This window comes from Poeciliopsis prolifica, unplaced genomic scaffold, assembly GCF_027474105.1.
Source record: "Poeciliopsis prolifica strain line A6 unplaced genomic scaffold, Auburn_PproV2 SCAFFOLD042, whole genome shotgun sequence".
NCBI lineage: Eukaryota > Metazoa > Chordata > Actinopteri > Cyprinodontiformes > Poeciliidae > Poeciliopsis > Poeciliopsis prolifica.
Genome location: NW_026562417.1, coordinates 2,365,741 through 2,385,954, shown reverse-complemented (window position 1 = coordinate 2,385,954; position 20,214 = coordinate 2,365,741). Strand labels below are relative to the sequence as shown.

At 40.5% G+C, this 20,214-nt stretch overlaps 1 protein-coding gene across 7 annotated transcripts in view; it reads left to right on the top strand.

The window, feature by feature from the left end:
• osbpl8 (oxysterol binding protein-like 8) overlaps positions 1-20,214 on the top strand; it is a 60,849-nt gene that overhangs the window by 31,159 nt on the left and 9,476 nt on the right. For 5 of the 7 annotated variants that reach the window (XM_055055509.1, XM_055055508.1, XM_055055513.1 and 2 more), the window contains 11 exons: positions 1,999-2,181; positions 14,049-14,122; positions 15,267-15,347; positions 15,573-15,674; positions 15,772-15,975; positions 16,946-17,030; positions 18,599-18,764; positions 18,978-19,203; positions 19,388-19,572; positions 19,678-19,759; positions 19,856-19,954. In XM_055055509.1, the coding sequence (XP_054911484.1) occupies positions 1,999-2,181; positions 14,049-14,122; positions 15,267-15,347; positions 15,573-15,674; positions 15,772-15,975; positions 16,946-17,030; positions 18,599-18,764; positions 18,978-19,203; positions 19,388-19,572; positions 19,678-19,759; positions 19,856-19,954 (1,487 nt within the window). Of the gene's footprint in view, positions 1-1,998; positions 2,182-5,833; positions 6,270-8,374; positions 8,632-14,048; positions 14,123-15,266; positions 15,348-15,572; positions 15,675-15,771; positions 15,976-16,945; positions 17,031-18,598; positions 18,765-18,977; positions 19,204-19,387; positions 19,573-19,677; positions 19,760-19,855; positions 19,955-20,214 lie in introns of those variants that run through there. The other 2 variants (XM_055055510.1, XM_055055515.1) reach the window with 2 other exon arrangements.

Here is a 20,214-nt window from a genome sequence, read left to right as displayed (position 1 = left end):
ACACAAGCTATTAATTAGTTTGCCTACTGTACTTAAAGGGTATTCTATGCTCGATATGTTTGGTCCACATTGTTTAGACAAGTATGAATTGAACTTTGGTCAAGTATGAATTGAACTTTGGTCAAAAGTAAATCAAGGCATATCAGGAAGTGGAAATTTTCATCATTCTCTGCCCAATTAAACAGAGTCCTCAGGACTAATGAAAATGTGTTCCCTCCATTACAGTGACAGATGTTTCCCTTTTAGATTCCACACTGTGACCTTTAGGGGGTTGAGTACAACTTGATACATTTCCAAGAACTTAATTCTTCCGTGTTAGCAAGGAAACTTAGGCTTCATACCATTTTTCTTTCATCCACCTACAACGCAAAACTGAAAGGGCCAGTATTATGTAGAAATGGACTTTTTGAGCTTCACATCATGTCATAATGTTATTCCCTCATCAAAAACATACCTTGAGTGTTGCCTTGATTCTTTCATGTATGTCTCAGAAATCCTTCAATCTCCATGGCAACCATTTAGCTTTGCATATTGCCTGCTGGGACTGAAGAGCTTTGAGACGAAGCTCTTCCTCGGAGCTGCAGTTTCTAAGCCTCACAGAGCAGCCCTCCCCAGAGACTCCCCCACTCAGCTCCTTCAGACTAGTCAGCAGCAATTAGCAAACACCTTTTGGAACTGAGGATCTGCTGCGCTCATTTTAGAAACTACTTCTCAGTGAAACGCTGGTAAAAACATTGCTAAAGGCTTAATCGAGGAGCCATGTAGTGATGATTTCCTGGAGGTTTAGTTTCAGAAAGAGCAGGAGTTTTTAAAGAGACTCAATTTCAAGGTGTTAAATTATAAAGTAGTTTTCTTTAAGTCAAATTTGATATATATAATTATAGTTAACTACTTGATAAAATAAATATAAAATGGCAGTATGTGGCTGGAAAACACATAATACTGCCCCTTTAAGTACCCTGTCACTATGTTTTTAAAACAACTTTTATAATAGTTTAATTCTGTCTTCCATAGGAAGAATGAGGTATACTTGTGAACAGATTTATGGTTCACTAAAAACGTCTGGTTCAGTTTGGATATTCCGGGTCATCAGTGTAATAAAATATTCCTTCGATATTTAGTGAAACACCGATTCAATCAGAGGAATGCGCATTTGCGTCCAGATATGTTATTTTAGAATAATTAAATATCCTCAGAGATCAGGCTAGAAATGAAAGTAGAGAACGAAGAAAAGGGAAGAAGCGAAACTTAACACATACAAGTTTCTTTAATATCTTCTTCAGTCACGTACATGGCACCTCCCACCCCTCTCTCTCCTGCAAGACTTTTCTCTCAGTACTTCTGTCCCTAAATCAAACCCGGTTCAAAAAAATTTTGGTGGAAAGGAGAAGAAAAACACCTCCTCTGAAACCTTCGTTATCAGCTCAGTCTTCCCAGTAAATAAGCCAAAGTTTCTATTTTGTCACTACATCTGATAACCCTGATATAAAATGGTCTTGTGCTTGGAACCTTCAAAGTGATTTGTTTCTAACACATTTTGTATTTTAGAAGAAATACATGCAACTATCTGATTAATTGAGCGCTTAGCCCATGACACTAGTACACAAGTAATCTGGATCTGTTTTAAAGTTCATCATCTTTACCAGTTAACTGCCAGACACCTTAATCTGGCAGTGCAACACTATTGCAGGTGCTCGCCTTAAAATGTTTTCCCTTTTCCTAAGCAATAACATGCATGCTGGTTTCATTGGTCTCAGGTAAACATGGTGGAGTGATAAGGGACAGGCTCATATATGCAGCTTATCAGCTCCTGTGAAACATATTTCCAGTCATAAGGCGTAGATAAAATTGAATGTTATGTAAGTTATCAAAAAGGGGTTATGAAACGGGAGGGATGCACCGGACTGGTGCTCCACAAGAGGGCCCTTAGAGATCCTCTCTGAAGCAAGAGATGGTCTAATGTCCTGTTTTCACCTCATTTCCTGTTTCCATCTGTAGGTGCTATAACGTCCAGCGATGACCCCATCCTTCTGACCCCAGGCAGGATGAGCCAACGCCAGGCGAAGGAGCGGGACAAGGACAAGGAGAGGGAGAAAGAGAAGGAGGCGGGCCTTCAAACGCCCAACAGGGAGCACATAGCCACGCCCTCTAACCTCAGCCCTGGGGTCAGCTACACCCATGGTAAGATCCACTGGCACGCTGTTTGCTCTGCAGCTGTGCAGAACATGGAGGTTCATTCACTTTTTTCTGTTGTGACGAATACACACTGTATTCAGATTATTGCTTTGTGGCAAACTATGCGTTGTACCTTTGGTTCAGTTGAACCGGCTTGTTTGAGTGTGGGATATACGCTTCAACACTCCAAAGCCAAACAAAACAAGGTGACGATGAATAACACAGGGTTCTCATAAGGAGTAATTCCAGTATGTGAAGTTTTTTTTCTGTAAAACTATTTTTCTTTTTTTCCATCTTGGGCACGACTCCGCCTACTTTGTCGACCTTAACCTGTGTAGGAAAAGAATGTTCATGCTTGAACCTGGATTTGAAAGCCATCTTTAGTCTTGAAATTGCAGTGCCTTGCTAAAGGCATTATTTACCTTTTAAATTTAAAAACATTCAAAGTATGAATACTTTTGTACATACATAAAATGTTGTTGTTTTAACATAAGGCAGCATTAAACAATTTATCGCTTTCTGCTGAGCCCTGTTTGTGCCAGTTTGTTTACAGTTGTTGTAGCAACTGTTGCTGAGACCTTCATTCTGAAGCTTGTGTCTCGAATATTGATTATGTATTTTTTAATAGAGTAGAATAGAAAGTCATTAGCTACAGCGAATTAAAGATAAATTGAAGAACAATGTAGAAATAAAAATAAGACTATAGAGTAAAAGCAGATAAGGAAAAGCTGTATCGGCCACAGCAGCAGCAGCATAAAACTGCTCAACTTCCGCAGCCTTCCTCCTGATTAAAGCAGTAAACATTTATCATTTGCAGAATAATCAGATTAGCTGTCTTAGTCTGGATTGAGCAGCAGCAGTGTGGCTCACAGAGCTACTGAGTTTATGAGGAGATAAAAACCTTGTCTGTTCCTCACTGTATTTTCAGCACTTACATGCAGGAATTTAGTTTTTTTTTTAAATCTTGCTCTTTTTTTTGTTCTAAATTTGTTGCTTTACTTTGAGAATCATGTTTCTACATATTGAAATCGATTCAAAGGAATGAAGATATAACGATCTGGGTGCATAATCACAGTCATCATTTAAAAACCTGTAGGAATGAATTCATTTAAGGCCTTTTAAGCAGGATGGGGTGAATTATAGCGCCTTATCCACTAGCACTGACGCTACTCTAAAAAGTAGAAATGTATCTTTTTTCATTAGATTAGTGTGGTTCTGTATTTTTTCCTCACACCAGATAAAAGTCTTTCTGTGGAACAAAACAGAGTAGATTTCACTAAAGTCTTACATAACCACTCATTTGTCTCATTGCAGTGTCAGTGCGCCCTCTTGTGGCTTTCTAAAGAATACGCATTCAAGATTCATACAGGTCTTATTGATGAAATTGGAGATTCTGTTAATCACTGGTAGGATTGTGGATTGAAGAGCTTCCTGAGGGTGGTTGCTTGGTTACCTTAAAGCTACATTACAGTGTATCATCTTGACAAAACTGTATTGATTTCTCTTTCTTTTGATCAGTTCTTCATTGTCGTAGTAATGAAGTCTCTCCTGGTCACGGAGGCAGGAAAGAACGGTTGTCCAACTTAGTGATTCGATGTCGATTAGTGAGGTGTAAAATGTTAGAGCTTCATTTAATTTGTTAGTGGTTTTAGAAAACGTGTATTTTTAAAGGCGTGATCATACCACAAGAGGGAGCTAGAATGACACAAATCTAAATCTGCATTCAGTCACCTTGAATTTTTTTTTATTTATTTATTTTTTAAATTAGTGACTCAAATTGTGCATAATTCAGAATTGGAAGAAAAATTCCACTAACATCAAACATTTTGAAACATTCTCAACATTCTTTTATGAGAAGAGGAAATGGAACAAAGTAATCTCTGTGTTGTGAAGTTATTATTTTAAAACCTTAAAGTTGGTTGTTTCTGGTTTTAACTTGGCAATCATAACTTTGATGTCCAGCGTATTGTTATCAGTTATGATCCAGATTTAAAACAGCATTTGAATGTTTTCCTAAGGATACACCTTAATATGCAGCAGCATCATCCAAACTGCCTTTGTTTGTTTTCACAATGACTTGCGAAAACCTTTTCTGACCCTCGACTCCTTCAAGACCAAAATAGGTATCCATGGCAACTGATTTTCAGCCCAGACAATACTAATGTGAGAGCCACTAATGCCACTGGTCTAAATATGTCGGAGAAAAGTCAAGAGCTGCGGTCCAGAACAGCCGTCTCGATGACAGCTTGAGCTTTGGTTTGTTTTGCTCAAGTTAAAAAATAAAAAAAAGCATATTTTTTATTTTTCCCTACTCTCCCATAATTCCTCTGTCACAATCCTTTACAGTTTGTCTGTACAGCGAGACGCATCGCGGTGACGTAAGATTACTCAAATCCAGCCGGAGCTGTGAGGGAACATTCACAGCTGAGGTGTGAAGATGAGTGGTTGTTTCAGCAGTGTCAAGTACAAGTACCAAGGTTTAGCATATTAAATACACGGAGTCATCTCCAGACATTGAAGCTCCACTTATTCTCATATTTATATGCATTTCTTCCATATTTTAACTTGTTTGCCTTTGTAAAAATCCCTCCGTGACTCTTTCTCACCAAGATCTCTGACTTCTGGAATCCTCTCTGAAGAATTTATTCATTAATCTCAGTGTTTAAATATTTAAAGATGCTACTGCTTTCATGGTGCGTCGGCTTCATCTCAGTGATTTCCTATCGCACTTGCACAGAAACGACGTTGCCTCTGCCTTATGACTCGGTGAGAAGCCGTTTCGACAGGAACGCCTCAGCCGTGGGCGCCGACTCTTTGAGGATCAACAGTCTGGAGTTCAGAAAACAACCGACTCCAGTTCTTGCGTATTTATTGCACATTGAACGTTTTCTCATTTCCTCTCGTTATAGCCACAAGTCATAGGAGGCTTAATCCGGATTTGATGTGGAACGACAATCTGGAAAGTGTGGCGTGGGGTTGATTGTGTACTTTGCGGAAGCACCTTTCACTGCAGAGACTTATTATTAAATTTACAGCCTTTGACTAGGTCATTTTACACATGAATGTGAACTGATCTAAACCATTCAGTTCAATAATACCGTATTTCTACCAAAATAAAACAAAAATCAGCTTCTATCATCCCCACTACCTTTGAAGAGTTGTCCTAGGTGAAGATGCAGCGGACAGAAGGATTGCCGCCTGTCATGAAAACGAATTTAGTTTGACAGTATACTGTAAACCATTTATAACTAACAACATGCGTAACAATGCAAATACATGCTTTCAAAGATTCTTACTGGAACAGGAAGAATCTTGTCTGGTATCTTGTCTGGTAAAAAGAGAGGCAAGGAAAAAAGTAAACAAGCAAGAAAATGAAAATTAGAGTAAGTGTTCCTGTATTTCTCCAGGGCAATTTTGTTGACAGAAATGTAATAATCCATTATATGCATGGTTTCAATTGTAAGTAATTTTTATCCACCCCTTTTTTTTTAGGTTGTTGTGTTTTATTTTGGATTTTTAAAGACAATCTTCCAGGTCCAGCATCTGGTGTTCTTTACAAAATTCAAGTTTATTGGTCTTTTAGATGTTCAACTTATTGTAAATTGGATCAAAACGACAATATCATCATTCACTGATGATAATCTGTCAAAATTTCTTATGATGACGGGCCTCGTCATAATGTGGCAAAACGCAGAAAACTTCAGTCTGCTTAACGCTTTTGTGTGCGCGTTTCCACTTAAAAGAAAGCAAAACAGGCGGCGGAGGGAGATGAAAAGCGAAGGGAACAGGTGGGGTCAGTTTGGATTTAGGATCAACTGCGGGGATTAGGCGCTGTCAGACCGGGTTAACCACACGGAGGGGGCCGCTGTGATCTGCAGCCTTCCCGCCTTCCTCCAGCGAGCTACTCGAACGCCTTCCCGACTGGGTCGGGAAGACACGATGGACGACATCTCCGTCTGGGTTTCTGAGCACGGCTCGGACAGCTGGAGCACTCGGAGCGACCATAGCGCAACATGGGAGGTTAAGCTGCTGTCTGCTCCTCTGCTTTGGACTCTTTTGAGTTTCTCTTGATTGTTACCCAGAAGAAACCCGAGGTACAGTACGGTAGAGTAGTACTTGTTTTTCCTTCTATTTTCCTGAAAATTGCTCCAGATTTCAAAAGTTAGTAATGTTGCTGCATTGACTCAAAGACAGTAGACGGAGTCGATAGAGCAATGATTTAAATAGCCTTTTTGTTGTAGAGGTAATCCCAGGCTTACATGGTGTCTCCTTTAAGGCTTTGGTTGTTTTTTCTGCAACTGAGAGACTGACTCTGATGTACATGTCACTGTTGCTGCTAAAATACTCAGTCCTTTCAAAACTGTTTCATTATATTTTCTTCAGTTAGACGTGCACCCAGTTTGAAAAAAAAAAAAAAGACCCAAATGCAGACTAATTTTAGGTGCAGCAGCGATGGACGCTTCCTCTCCTCGGAGGTTAATTAGCTGTGGGAAATGATTCACTTGTTCCCAACATCCAATTACCCGTTTTAATTAAAGCACGTTTGAATCAGACGGCCATTGCTGTGCACTTCTCAGGCGCGGAACTGCCGGTTGCCACAGAAGTTTTAGAAGAAATTACGCTTGTTTAAACTCCTGCAGTCTGTCTCTGATGAACAGTCTCCACGGACGGAGACTTGACAAAGGGCCAGTGGGACGCCCGGAGCTTTCAGATGGGTTGAAGTCACAACAATAAACAGGGCAGGTCAGCTGATTGGAAAGAAGATGGCGGCGTTGTAGATGTTCTTCCTTACACATCGGGTTTTGAAGATCAGGCTTTTCTGATCCCAGATAAAGGCAAATAGTTTGTCTTCCTTCTGTCTTTAACAGAGCTTTGTGCTTGTTTTGTGATGCCTGATGACCCCTGACCTCACAGCAGGTTCAGGCCCTTAGGATTACAGAATGATACACCCCTCATTAGGGACATTTCACTGCTATTTATCAGGATAATAGTGCCACAAAACTACATGTACAGCAAGATACTTGTTAATTCTGTGCGTTCTTGGCCATTTTTAACCCATGTCATCAAAGTCTGGATAATTATGAATATGACAAAATTAAGTTTCGAAAGGAAAAAATCTAAATGAGGGTATAAATTTGTACGTTTTCAGAAAGTAGCTTTTTGGAAATTCCTTTACTGATGCTGAAGTCCAAATTAAACAGGATTAACTGTAGAGTTTTTTTTTGTTGTTTTTACAAATTCAACTAAATATCAAGTTGTGTATTTGTGACATAGATACAAAGTGAATTCTTTGCCATAAAATCTGTGCAGCCACAGCTAGAAATGCACCGATCCAACATTAACATCTGTGTTGGTCCAGATATTTAAAAAGCTTCTAGATCAGGTATCAGTGACAATATTCTGACCCATAAGAGCAGATCTATTCTGTCTAATTCTATGTTCTGTGCTTTGATATAAAACGCCCAACTAACTAGTAACCAGAAAGAAACAACAACAAAAAACATCTCATCAACAGATTACAAGTAGCTCTACATCCGTGGAAGGAAAGAAAAGAGAAATAGGGGATTGTTTTCTGTTCATATAGGTATGAATAAAATCGGGCAGTTTTGAGTTTGTGATTAAATCTGGGAATGTGTGAGAGCAGTGGGAGCTTTGGGGAACCCAAGCTGTCATGATGCTTTTGATTCTGCCTCATTTTCATCATCCTCCGTCGTCTTCGCTTCGTTTTCCAAAGATAAAAAGCAGGACAGAACGTCACGGATATGAATCCACGATATCCGTGATGCGAGTGATTACTATTACAATAAAAAAGATGCTCTATTGGGGAAAAAAAACAACAACAAAAAGAAAATACGCGTCTTAGTTCAATGTTTGGCGAAGATGAATCACCTGGGAAAGCAGTGAAGTGTTCCTTTATGTCTAAAGGGGCTGATTAGAAACTCATGAGAAGAAATGCAGCAGCAGAGGAAGACGAGAGGAAGACATCGAGTCAGGATGCGGCTCCCCTCCCATCCGGAACACAGGGAGTAGGCGGGGCTCGGCTTATTCCTTATTAAGTACTTACAGCCTCTCCCCTCTCATAGCAGGGAGAGGGAGTGTGTGTGTGTGTGTGACGGAGAGGGGGCCAGTCGGCTGCACTGATTCAAAGGCTGCATGTGTTTTTGTGTTGTGCTCCTCCACCGCTTCACTCGCACACTAGAGGGAATTGGATTCCCGATCACCCTCCGACCCGCCCCCTGCTCCTTTCCCTCGCTCCCCCTTGTGTCTTCCTCCCCCCACTGGCGAGGGAGCTCCGTGCCGGCCCCATGATGAAGGAGGAGGGCCTGCTGAACCGCCGGCGGTTCTCCACGTGTGGCGGGACGGCGTCGCTTCGACCTCCGCACCCGGACGGACGCAAACTCATCCGCAACGCCTCCTTCGGGGGCTATAACGAACTGTCGCCCATCTCGCTTCCAGGTGGGTGTGCTGTCCGGGTGGCGGGGCGCTGCAGAGTCTTTTAGTCATTCAGCTTGTGGCCGCGACTGATTTCTTCTACAGGATTTACTCTACGGTGGGGAGTTTTCTCAGAACGTTGTGTTTTACTACTTTGTTGGCGTCAAGACAAGTCCAACAATCGTCCCAGATCTATAATCTACTAATAATGTTTATGAATCTGTAGTAAAGCTGATAACAAAACTCGTCTTTGCCATCTGAAGCAACATACTGAAAAGTGACATACCTTGCTGCTGAATAGGGGAAAAACTTTAGGAATTGAGGCAGTTTATCAATATGTTTTCATATCCCTCATGATGCGGCCACTCATACTGAATTTAAAGTTGTTGTGATTTTAAGTATGAAGTTGGGAAAATCAGCTTAAATTACATATTCTCATCGGTGTCTGTGGAGAAATTGGTCTCTCTCAAAAACTCTTGTAGTTTGTCAACTGTAAGACTTTTAAGTTGTTCAAAGGATTAATTTACTGATTTTATTTTTTCTTTAATTTATCTGGGATTTTAACTAAACCCAGTTCATATTTGTTCAATAATTAAATCTCGCAAACATTGACTTTCGTAGCAATGAATACATGTTTGTACCTCTGTTTTATGATTAAAAAAAAGAGCTAAACATTGTCAAGAATAGTTCAAAACGATGTTCACTTGAATGTGTCTACTGAATTGGAAAAAGTGGGAATTTTCCATTTTGCTGAACATTCTCTTCATAGTTTTGAATTTGAGTTAAATAAGCTTGTGCAAGCCGGTAATGGACAACTCGTCTTCTTCGGTTGGGCTTTACATCGTGTTCCAGCCATTCCTCAACGAAAGTGCTGTGTTGATCCTCGTTTTTTTTTTTTTTTAAGTGCATTTAATCCGACGGTAAACGAAGGATTAAATCAGCCTACCATTCATTTGCAAAATGGCTTTCAGCGATCTTTGCTTTTGTTCATCCTGGTGAAAAAGAGCACAGAGCCGGACAGCTGGCAACCGCACAGCGCTCCCAAAGAGGGAACGCGTCCCCTGTTCCACCTTTCCCCACGACTATTTTTAACTTTAGTGAAACCTTGTATAGGCTGACTGTGCACAAACCTTGTTGTGTAGCGACGGACGGATGCAGTATTTATGACTCTCCTGCATGACCTGGTAACTCTGTTGTTTGCCGTTTTGAGGCTCAGAGCTTAAGGCCAACTCGGTTGCAGGCGTTGAAAGCGTTTTCCATGGCTGGAGATTTACTCTGGCGACCCTTTTGGCCAAAAGCCGGCTTCTTTCCTCCCCTAAAGTAGCTTCTCCAGCTATATAAATCTCTCAGACTTCAAGACAGCATCTCTGAGTCATAGTATTTCTTCTCCTGCAGCCCCAGCTCCATTTATCTTAATTTTTGACATTCAGCTACCAGACGGCAGTGCCAAGAGCCTCTAAAGGAGATAACTGGAGCAGGCAGGTTGGGCTAACCCACTTGTGTGCTTATTGTTTTTGATTTGTCTTTTGAGGTCCGCGACTGGTTTTTTTGTTTTTTTTTTTTGTGTTTTACTCCCACATCTCTCCTCATCTGCAGCTCATAGAAGCTTGTTGGCGTCTGAAAAAAAAAATCACTTGTCTTATATTCTCCTCTCTTCTGCTTACGCCTACAGGTTTCCTAAAGAGTTTAGACTGAATTGCCAATTTCAGTTTGATTCTGGGGAGTCATTTCTAAGATGACTTTGCCACATTGTGTAGATCGTTCTTCCGGTGTTCTGGACCCAAACACATTCATCTGTAGGTCACAGAACCAGCCTCTTGCGTGTTACGATGGTCGGACATTCCCATCATGTCTATTCTTGTGTGTAATTGATCCTTTTTCTGATACATTGGCTTATTTCTTTTGACTTTCCCAATGTACCAAATAAAATAAAAAAAACAGTATTACATCTAAGTTAACTTCAAACAGTGATAAAATGTCTTGTTTTTTTTATGCTGTGTATGTAAACATCTGGTTTCAATCGTAGTTGTCCTGCTGTTCGCGTTTTTTTTAGATTGTCTTGTTTTAATTTACTATCCAGAACCATATGTTGAAGATGTTTGGTAAGACGAGGACATCTTGTTGGACCCATGAGAAATCAGGCTGAGCTGTATTACCCCTGCTTTGACTATTTACTTAAGAGGCACAACAGCGCAACAGAGACTGTTTTCATCTCCAAAAATATATTAAGAATAGAAGTGTGTAATCAGAAAGGGCTACTAAGATGCAGCATTCGGAACATGACTTATAATATGCTGTTGAGCAACATATAATCAACATCAGTCCTCAGCATCGTTGAATTCAGTTGTCCAACCCCTTCCATGACTACAGGTGTATAAAACTGAACACCTAAAGCATGTAGTTATGCAAGCATTTATGAATTTGTCTCTCACAAGATTTAATTGACATTTCTTTGAGATTGATGATCCCAAAAGTGTAAACATATTTCATTTTTGTACTAGTTAACTGCAACTTTCAGCTGTGTCAATGTCTACATACCTCCATACCTCAGGTGTGCTGTAGATTCAACAGACGAGTTTTGGTTTTGGTTGTTGCCCAGGGAAAACGGCACTTGTGTTTCTGAGGGCGTTATATTATGGGGCTATTTTTCATGAATTGTGACACTTTTATCTTTCCTACTTTGTTGAACTGTTTGGGAATGCCTCTTTTTGTTCCAAAATGGCTACCTATTGTCACCAAAAGCAAGTCACCATAACAACATGAGTGGTTGAGTTTGGGGAGGAAGAACAGAGTCCTGATCTCACCTCGTTACAACATTTTTAGGATGAATAGGGCACACGCTAAGGAATTCTCATCTAACATCATTAGCTGTGTTTCCATTAGAAATATCAATTACTCTGTAAAAGTTTAAATAAAACTAGAGCTGCCGGCAGTTACCACAGGGGTCCAAGTACTACCTAGCAGAAAATGACCTTCCCTACGACCCTGACAATGCACTTTCCTTATCATTACCCCTCAAAAATTAGACTTGCTAGAAAATAATACATATATAAAACATGTTCATTTTTTTACTAGTTTACAAAATATCTTGGTGAAACTTCACTGCATACTTCCTGGTAGGGCAAATTATATCCGACACACGGAAAGAACTCAATGCAGAGAGAATGAACATTAAAATGCAATTAGTACATTTTTGAAGACATTTAAAAGGGGCCTACCAACATGTGTGTGTCTGAAATCCAGCATTCTGCTGCTGAAATGAGCAACAATGCTTACGTGAATTGAAATGTAGTAGTTAGCATCTGGGGAATCAATAGCATACTGACTAACACTGACTTACTTCATTTGCTATACAAGATGTACATGAGCTAAAATGACCTAAGATGCTAAGCGTAGTTTGAGGCCTGATAAGACCCAAACTGGGGGTTCTGATGCTGAAATTAGCAACAATGCTAAGGTTAGTTTCAATAGTGTCAATGGCATGTGGATTATCATAACCACATGCTTCTGTGGGATATCATACTCCACTGTGTATGCTAAATGTGGCCGATATGTCAAATGAGACAAATAACATTTGAATATGTGTAAATATTTAACATGCATTCCTTTACGTTTGCTGTCTTGTGCCATATTTGCTCTCCAGCAAGGCACATGGACTGGGTTCTGACCTTATGATGCCAGTAATGGATGTGGAAAGCATCCAGGCTAGCAGCGTGGTGCGCTCCCTGCTGCTCCTGTACCGTTGCTTTCCATTTGGTCTCCCTTCTCCCCTAACATCTGATCTGTCACGGAGGTTCTTGTTGTTCCTCTTTTCTTAAAGAGATATGCGCTCCAGTCGTGATGCGGTGCCGCGTGACTCATCCACGACTGAAGGCTTGCGGATAAACATTCATCCCTTTTCACTTTCTATGTGAACGTTCAATCAATGGGATGTGGTGCTCACTACGAAATAAAATATAAATATCTATTAAGATTTACTAACACCAAGATAAAGGACTATTTCGGTTTTATTTTGCCTTTATAACGAGACTTTATTAAATTTGACCATCTCCATTTCATTATTTTACATATTTAAGCTCTGACTGGCAAATTCCATACTGAACAAAAATTAATAATAAAATAATTTGAAATTTATTAAACTTGTATTTTGTTTTTCGAATTAAGTGAATTTGTAGATTATCTGATAAAAATACTCCATGGTGTTTTTATCCAGACACATCAAATATGCAGCTTTGGATAGAAAGGACTGTTTATGCTGAAAATATTTGCTGCTGAAGCTAAGATGAAAATGCCAATCGGTATGTTGAAGGTCATGCTCAGTTTTTTGTTGATTTGGCATTGATGTGCAGGGAAAAAAAAAAAGGTACAAAGTATTGATTTTGGAGAAAGAGGCTGTGAAGGCAGCATTTCGCTCTCTGACTGGGAGAATCTGCCCTTAGGAAGTCCTTGCAGCAGCCTTCTCAGCTGGAGTATTTCTCACAAGTCAGAGGACTTGGTCAAATAGAAAGTAAAAACCAAGAAATGTGTTTTCATTGACTTACTACTTTTTAATTTGTATGAGATTTTCTCATACTTCCTCAAAGTGTCACTTAGCCTTGGATACTGAGGCAAGGTAATATTTGTTACTCCTAATAAGATCCAAAAGGTCAGGAGAGTGATTCTGGTGGGCTAATTAGTTTAAAATTTCATATCAGAGCTGCTGTCTGAGAAAATCTAACCCAATAAAGCTATTAAAAGTTTATTACCAGTTAAAAAGCAATAAAGTCTTCATGTTATGTGTTGTCGTGGAAGCATAATGTGGTTAACAGTAAAGGTTGCCTCTTTAGGCGTCTTGGGTTGAATTTGGTTGTTGGGTTACATGTAATATTTTTGTTTTCTACTTAAAACATCAAGTCAGTTTAGCCAGCTGATAGGGTAAATTGTCTAATTCAGATGACTTATTGGTGGATTGGCCTTCAACCAAGATGGCAACTTTCCCCACATCATCTGGTGACTTTACTGAAAACAAATGTATTCTCCAGTGATTTGTGTCCTGAATCATTTTCTGCGCATCACTCCTCCTCTGGGCTCTGTTACATTTCGCAAACTTGACATTTGAAAATGAGCCTCTACAGGGCTTCCTCTGCGCTCGCAGCAGAGTGCCGGAGTCCCAGGGTTATGGGAAAGAAACCATGAAATATTTACAGGCCCAGGCGTCCCCGTCGCCGGCCGCTGAGCTCTCAGCGGGAGAGGCGTTGTTTGGTTTTGGAAATTGGTTAGAAACTCACTAATTGGAAGGAGAATTCGCCGAAGCGAAAGTCAAGTTTCCCTCAGGACACGGTTCTGCCGACGCTGTTTGACATTTCTAGAAACGCAAAATGAGTTCGAGTCTTCCGATGAATTTTGACGAGTTGCAGCAAACTCAGGGTCAACATTTTCTTTGTTCTTTACTTTCTTTTCAGGTTTCGAGAGAGTTAAGGAGGACCTTCTTCCTCTGCCTTTGAAAGAGGATTCGAATTCCATATCCAAGAGCAAGGTAAGAAGACAAAAACTCATGTTATGAAGCATGATGGCTCATAGCACTAAACTGTGCTCTTTACTGTTGTTGTCATGAGAATCATTAAATATGAGGAAGGATTACTTTGTTGTTTTTCTATTTTACTTTCCCGGTCTTGCATCAGCAGCGTTAAGCCCAGCTGAGATGACTCATGCATCACACACCGACACCGTTGAGCAGCTTTAGTGCGTCTGCTTTTACGTGGAGAATGAAATATTTACCAATGTTCAGATAAAACGTGGCTGTCTGTCAGTAGTAATAATAATAATGACTCCTTTTAAATGTAGAGCTTGATCCAGTTCACTAAGAACTGTACAGGTAATTTTTCAGCAACACGTAGGAGCTTGTTTTAAGTGAATATTGATGAAAAAGTATTAGATTCTTTAGCTTATTAGATGAGGAAAATGACTTGTGGAATTATTCCTTGAAAACAAGCTGCTAAGTTACTGGTTTTGTCTCATTTCAAATGCACAGAGATATTTGCACTAGAAACTAGACCTGAAATACTCAAAGATTTTGTTCATGCAGTGTTGTGATTTCAAAATCCAGTGAACATTTTGGTGAAGTTCACCCAAACATATCTGATAACGTGTTTTTATTCCACGTCTGTGAACATAAAGTTCAGACACAGGTCTGGACTTTGACTGGACCATTTTAAGCCTTTTTTCACTGTAGTCCTGGCTGTATATTTAGGCTAACAGGAAAGTAAATGTCTCACCCCAATCTCATGTCTGAAATGGGATTTAAACCTCATTTTATTTGAGGTTGCCAGTCATTTTACACAATTTTATTGTCACATGTATTTTGATTTTAGGATATAGTGAAGATTAGTATAAACAGTAAACTTCTTTTAACTCCTTTTCAAACAAGTATGTCTGCGAAAATGATTCTTATGATGTTGTTTTTTTTCATTTGTGTTCATGTGTTCTTTTTACAAATGATTTTGTTCTAAAATAAAGATAGCATTTAGAGTTTTACTGTAGAAAAATATAAAAACATGCATCATTTTCAGAACAGTTAACAGGAACCAACCAATTTTCTATGGAGTTGTAGAAACTGTACAGAGGAAGATGGGATTTCTTCTGAGATAAACATGTCATGTTTTCTTCTCTCCCCCCCCAAGTCTGAAACCAAGCTGTACAATGGCTCAGATAAGGATGTGCCAGCGTCTGGCGGAAAGCTCACCAAGAAGGAGTCCCTCAAGGTGAGAATGCTCCAAAGCAGCTTAAGTCCCACATATCCGGATCCTAATTCTCAGAGGCTGCCTGTAAAAGTCGGCTTTCATTCAGGGTGTGTCTTGTATAATCAGGGATCGTTTGTTCTCATTTCACATTCGACACTCGTTCTCACGAGTTCAGATTGCGCCACGGTGTAATAATGTGTGAAACAAATACATCACATTTAATGCGTTCTTCCTTTTTCTCTGCAGGTGCAAAAGAAGAACTACAGAGAAGAAAAGAAGAGGGCGACCAAGGAGCTGCTTAGCACCATCACAGACCCTTCTGTTATCGTCATGGCCGACTGGCTGAAGGTGGGGGCCGCCTCACCTTCCCCCCTCGCCCTCCGCCATCTTTCCATCGAAGCGAAATAGGCTTTTAGGTTTCAGGTTGACACGTTTCCGTCTGCAGATCCGAGGCACGCTGAAGAGCTGGACCAAGCTGTGGTGCGTCCTGAAGCCGGGCGTCCTCCTCATATACAAGACTCACAAAAACGGCCAGTGGGTGGGAACGGTGCTGCTGAACGCCTGCGAGCTCATCGAGAGGCCGTCCAAGAAGGACGGCTTCTGCTTCAAGCTCTTTCACCCGCTGGAGCAGTCCATCTGGGCGGTGAAGGTCAGAACATCCGGCAAATATATATATATATATAACTTCTGGTAGATTCAAACTATTTTTTATACTGAGAAAATATTTTATTTCAAAGAGTTAAAGGGGCAGTATTGTGTAAAATCACCTTTTTTGAAGCTTTATGTCATGTTTTAGTTTTAGTTGCCCCTTTGATGTTGCCGCTTTAGCAATCAGGTTCTTATGAAACAGGCCCACAGCATGATACTTCCTCCATCTTACTAACCACTTATGAGATGCTATTCTATGTATTCACAATTTTATTCACTGGAAGCGTTTGTTGCAGACAATTCTAAGAGATGGCAGAAAGTTTTCAAGAGGAAAAACTGAATAAAATGAGAGCAGTTGCTTTTTTAAAATATCTTCCTGTTAGTCCACCTCCAAAGGAAAAAAAAAGACAACAGAAAGAAACCAGGTTGTGATTTGAAACCCAGATGTGGATATTAAGTCATAATTATGAGATCGTCCTGCTGTAATTTAGGACAGACAAAAGAAAATGATTTGTCCAGGAAGCCATTTTCATATTTGGCAGCCCAGGCGCTCCGTTTGTTCCTCAGTCCCTGCTCTCAATGGGGCTACTCCAGCTGTAATTACTTATTCATCATTGACCATGAAAGCTCTCCAGCATTTTTTTTTTTGTTGTTGTTGTTTTGTTTTGTTGCGGGGGGTTTTCTCGGTCTGAAAAGAGCTGCCCTGCTCCGCTGTTCATTAGCCGCATCACTAAATTTAGCTTCTCACTCATCCTGCATCTGCCCACTCTGAGCCCTCTCGTTTGCATAATGACACATTCACTGTGGTTTGTATTTAGGATCGAATTAACCAAATGGAAAGTGGCGTAAACATATTAACTGAAATGAGAATCTGTCAGAGTCAGCGCCCGGATCTCAGAAGTGACGTGATCCGTCACGTCAGCCTGAAGCTCTGTCGTTGTTTTCAGCACGCTGTCCGTTTCTGTCCTCAGGGTCCCAAAGGAGAGGCAGTGGGCTCCATCACACAGCCATTACCCAGCAGCCACCTCATCTTCCGCGCCGCATCGGAGTCTGATGGTGAGAGACGGTTTGTCAGTCACACCTCAATCTCTGACTCTGTTGCTAACGCAAGCTAACCGACCTAAACCCGTGCTGTCTTCAGCAAGCCTGTAGCATGAAGAAATGAATCAATTAATCGCGTGATGAATTAAAATGAGCTGAATAATTACCTTTCTGAGGATTTCATCATTTTTGAAGAACAATTCTGTTTTCAGCAATTTTGCTTCCAGTGGCAGTGGAACACAAATATTAAAATGTATTTATATTGGTAGAAAAAGCGGTAACGCGGTAAAACTCTAAAAATGATGTAGCTTTCTGTTATTAAAGCTAAAGTTTAATCAGTAATACTTTTATAACAAATTTATGTCAGATCATGATTTCCTGGTTAATGTCAAGTTATCATAACAACGACATTTTGAATAATGTCAGCTTTGTATTAAAGTGTCATAATTTACCGAATGACACTTTATGACAACATTCATAAATATCCATGAAGAGTCACTCATGTTCATGCAGGTGTTATGACAGTCTTACCCGTCAAATAAAGTGTTACCAAAAAAAAGCTCTCAAAACTGTAGGATTATTGTTTATCGCAATAATTTCAGGGAACAATTATTGTCCCTGAAATTCCTGCATAATTTATTGTGACAAGCCAAGCATAGAGTAAATAACCTACAAATAACCAGAACCTCAAACTCCAGTGTTTAAGTGGGACTTTTATGTGAGTGAAAACAGATGCTATGAAAACTTCACAAAATGCAAGAAAATGTAATCTTGCAGACTACGCTAAATTTACCCAAAATATATTATTTTTCACCTACATTTAGTGTTACTTCAGTGCAGTCCCTCTATGGTTTAGAGAAGACAGGAGAAATTGTGGCATTTATTACGCTGTCCATGGTGCTGAAACATGGAGAGCCGTTCCGTCTTGCTCCACAGAGACTCTCTCCATGGTGCTGGAATGAGTCAAATCGGAACATTATTTCAACCAGTAAGGTTCATTCGGTCTACTTTTTGAACACATGCAAGAAAACAGATTTAAGTTGATTGTCACCAAACAGATTCTGACCTTTCTTAATTTTTAACTGATTTAGGTTACTTTTCAAGAAATCCAAATTGTATTTCTTGGTTTATAAATCAACAAATACTTTAATTCTACTTTTTGGCTCACATAAAACGTTTGACTGTACTTACATAAAATGCTTAATAGAAAACAATATCATGAATTTGTCCAAAAAAAGTGAAAAGTTTCGCCTTTTCTGCATCGCCATGAATCTATAAATACAGTAAGAACTGTAATCTATGACTTTAATATTTTATTCTAAAAGGTTCTATGAAAGTTATGTCCATCGTGGAATTGTATTCGTCTGATTCTGAAGATCAACTAATTCCTCTGGTCACACAACTCTATTTTGCATTAAATCATTTACATTCCACTTCAAAAACTGTTCCAGGAAGGGATATAAAACATATTTATTCGAGTTACAATAATCCAAAATTAAGGTTTTTTTGTTGTTGTTGAGTGTAGCACCTTGTGCGGTTTTGTTCCTTACGTGTGGGTGTGTAATTGGGATGGCTTCACTCAGGTCGATGCTGGATGGACGCCTTGGAGCTGGCCCTGAAGTGCTCCAGCCTGCTGAAGAGGACCATGATCCGGGAGGGGAAGGAGGACATGAGCACAGTGTCTGCCGGTGGAGAGCACTCCATCAATTTCTACAGCCTCCTCAGAGCCCACAACATGCACGGCTTCCAGTGAGCAGCACCAGTTAACGCACACGACTTACAATACTGGACAGGGAAGCGCATATAGAGTTGACTTCACAACAAACACCAGTTTTAGTCTGCAATTATGTACTGGCAAAACAGTTTGAAAACCATTTATCCTTGACAGGTAGTTATGAAAGAATCCAGGGGATGCACTTATTGATTATTGTTTCCCTTCACACCCAAACCGCCTCGTTTCAGGTTCAGCGACGGCGACCACCTAAAAGACCCGGACCTGTACTCGGACAAGTCGGACCGGGAGGGCGAACAGGACCACGAGGAGTCGGACCCCGAGGGCCTGGAGAAGAGCGAGGAGAGCGACAGCGACACGTCAGAGCGCCAGGACGACTCGTACATTGACCTGGACCCCAACGAGCATCTGCGGGAAACCCCGTACATGGAGCAGTCGCACGAAGAGCTGGGGGAGGTAAGGCTTTACATTTAACTCTCGTTTCCATTCCGTGAGTCTGTCAGCGTACAAATGAAACACTTGGTGTAAGCTTAATGAAACCTTCACATTGACAAGAGTGGGATTGAGTGTTGGCACACTGCAGTTAGTCAGTTTTGGTTTTGGATGTTTTAGCTAACATCGTGGACTTGCTCCGTTTCAGGCCGGCGAGGCTGCACAGACGGAGACCGTGTCCGAGGAGAATAAGTCTCTGATCTGGACTCTGCTGAAGCAGGTGCGGCCAGGCATGGATCTGTCCAAGGTCGTCCTCCCCACCTTCATCCTGGAGCCGAGGTCCTTCCTGGACAAGCTGTCCGACTACTACTACCACGCAGATTTCCTGTCCGAGTAAGAGCTTCCTGTATTTTCTGTTCAATAAATGCACTGTCAGTGGAGAAGATGCTGTGGTTACGACAACATGGCTCAGGTAGAAGTTGATGTTTCTCGTTCCAGAGCTGCAGTTGAAGAGAATGCCTACAACCGGATGAAGAAGGTGGTGAAATGGTACATCTCTGGATTTTACAAAAAGCCAAAGGTCAATTTGACTCACTTCACGTTGAGTTATGTGCATTTTTTATATTTATTATATTTATTTTGCTCTGCTGAATCATGTTTTTGCTTTAATCCATAGGGGTTAAAGAAGCCGTACAACCCCATCATCGGAGAGACGTACCGGTGCATGTGGCTCCATCAGAAGACCAACAGCAAGACTTTTTACATCGCAGAACAGGTATCACCACCAGCAGCAGCAGCTTGCATTCAGTGCTGATGAGAGGTTCACATTGAAATGATTCCTTTTTAACTTCCATAAATTAGACTTGTCCAGGTTTCAGTCTTCTGCAGCCATTATTTTAGGAAGGTAACTATGTCTGAAAAACGTTATATCTATGGGTAGGTCCGAAGTTTTTCAATAGATTACATGCAGTAAAAGTTGAAAACAAATGTTGGATTTTCATGACTCTTTTATAAGATGCATCATTTTGTGGATCC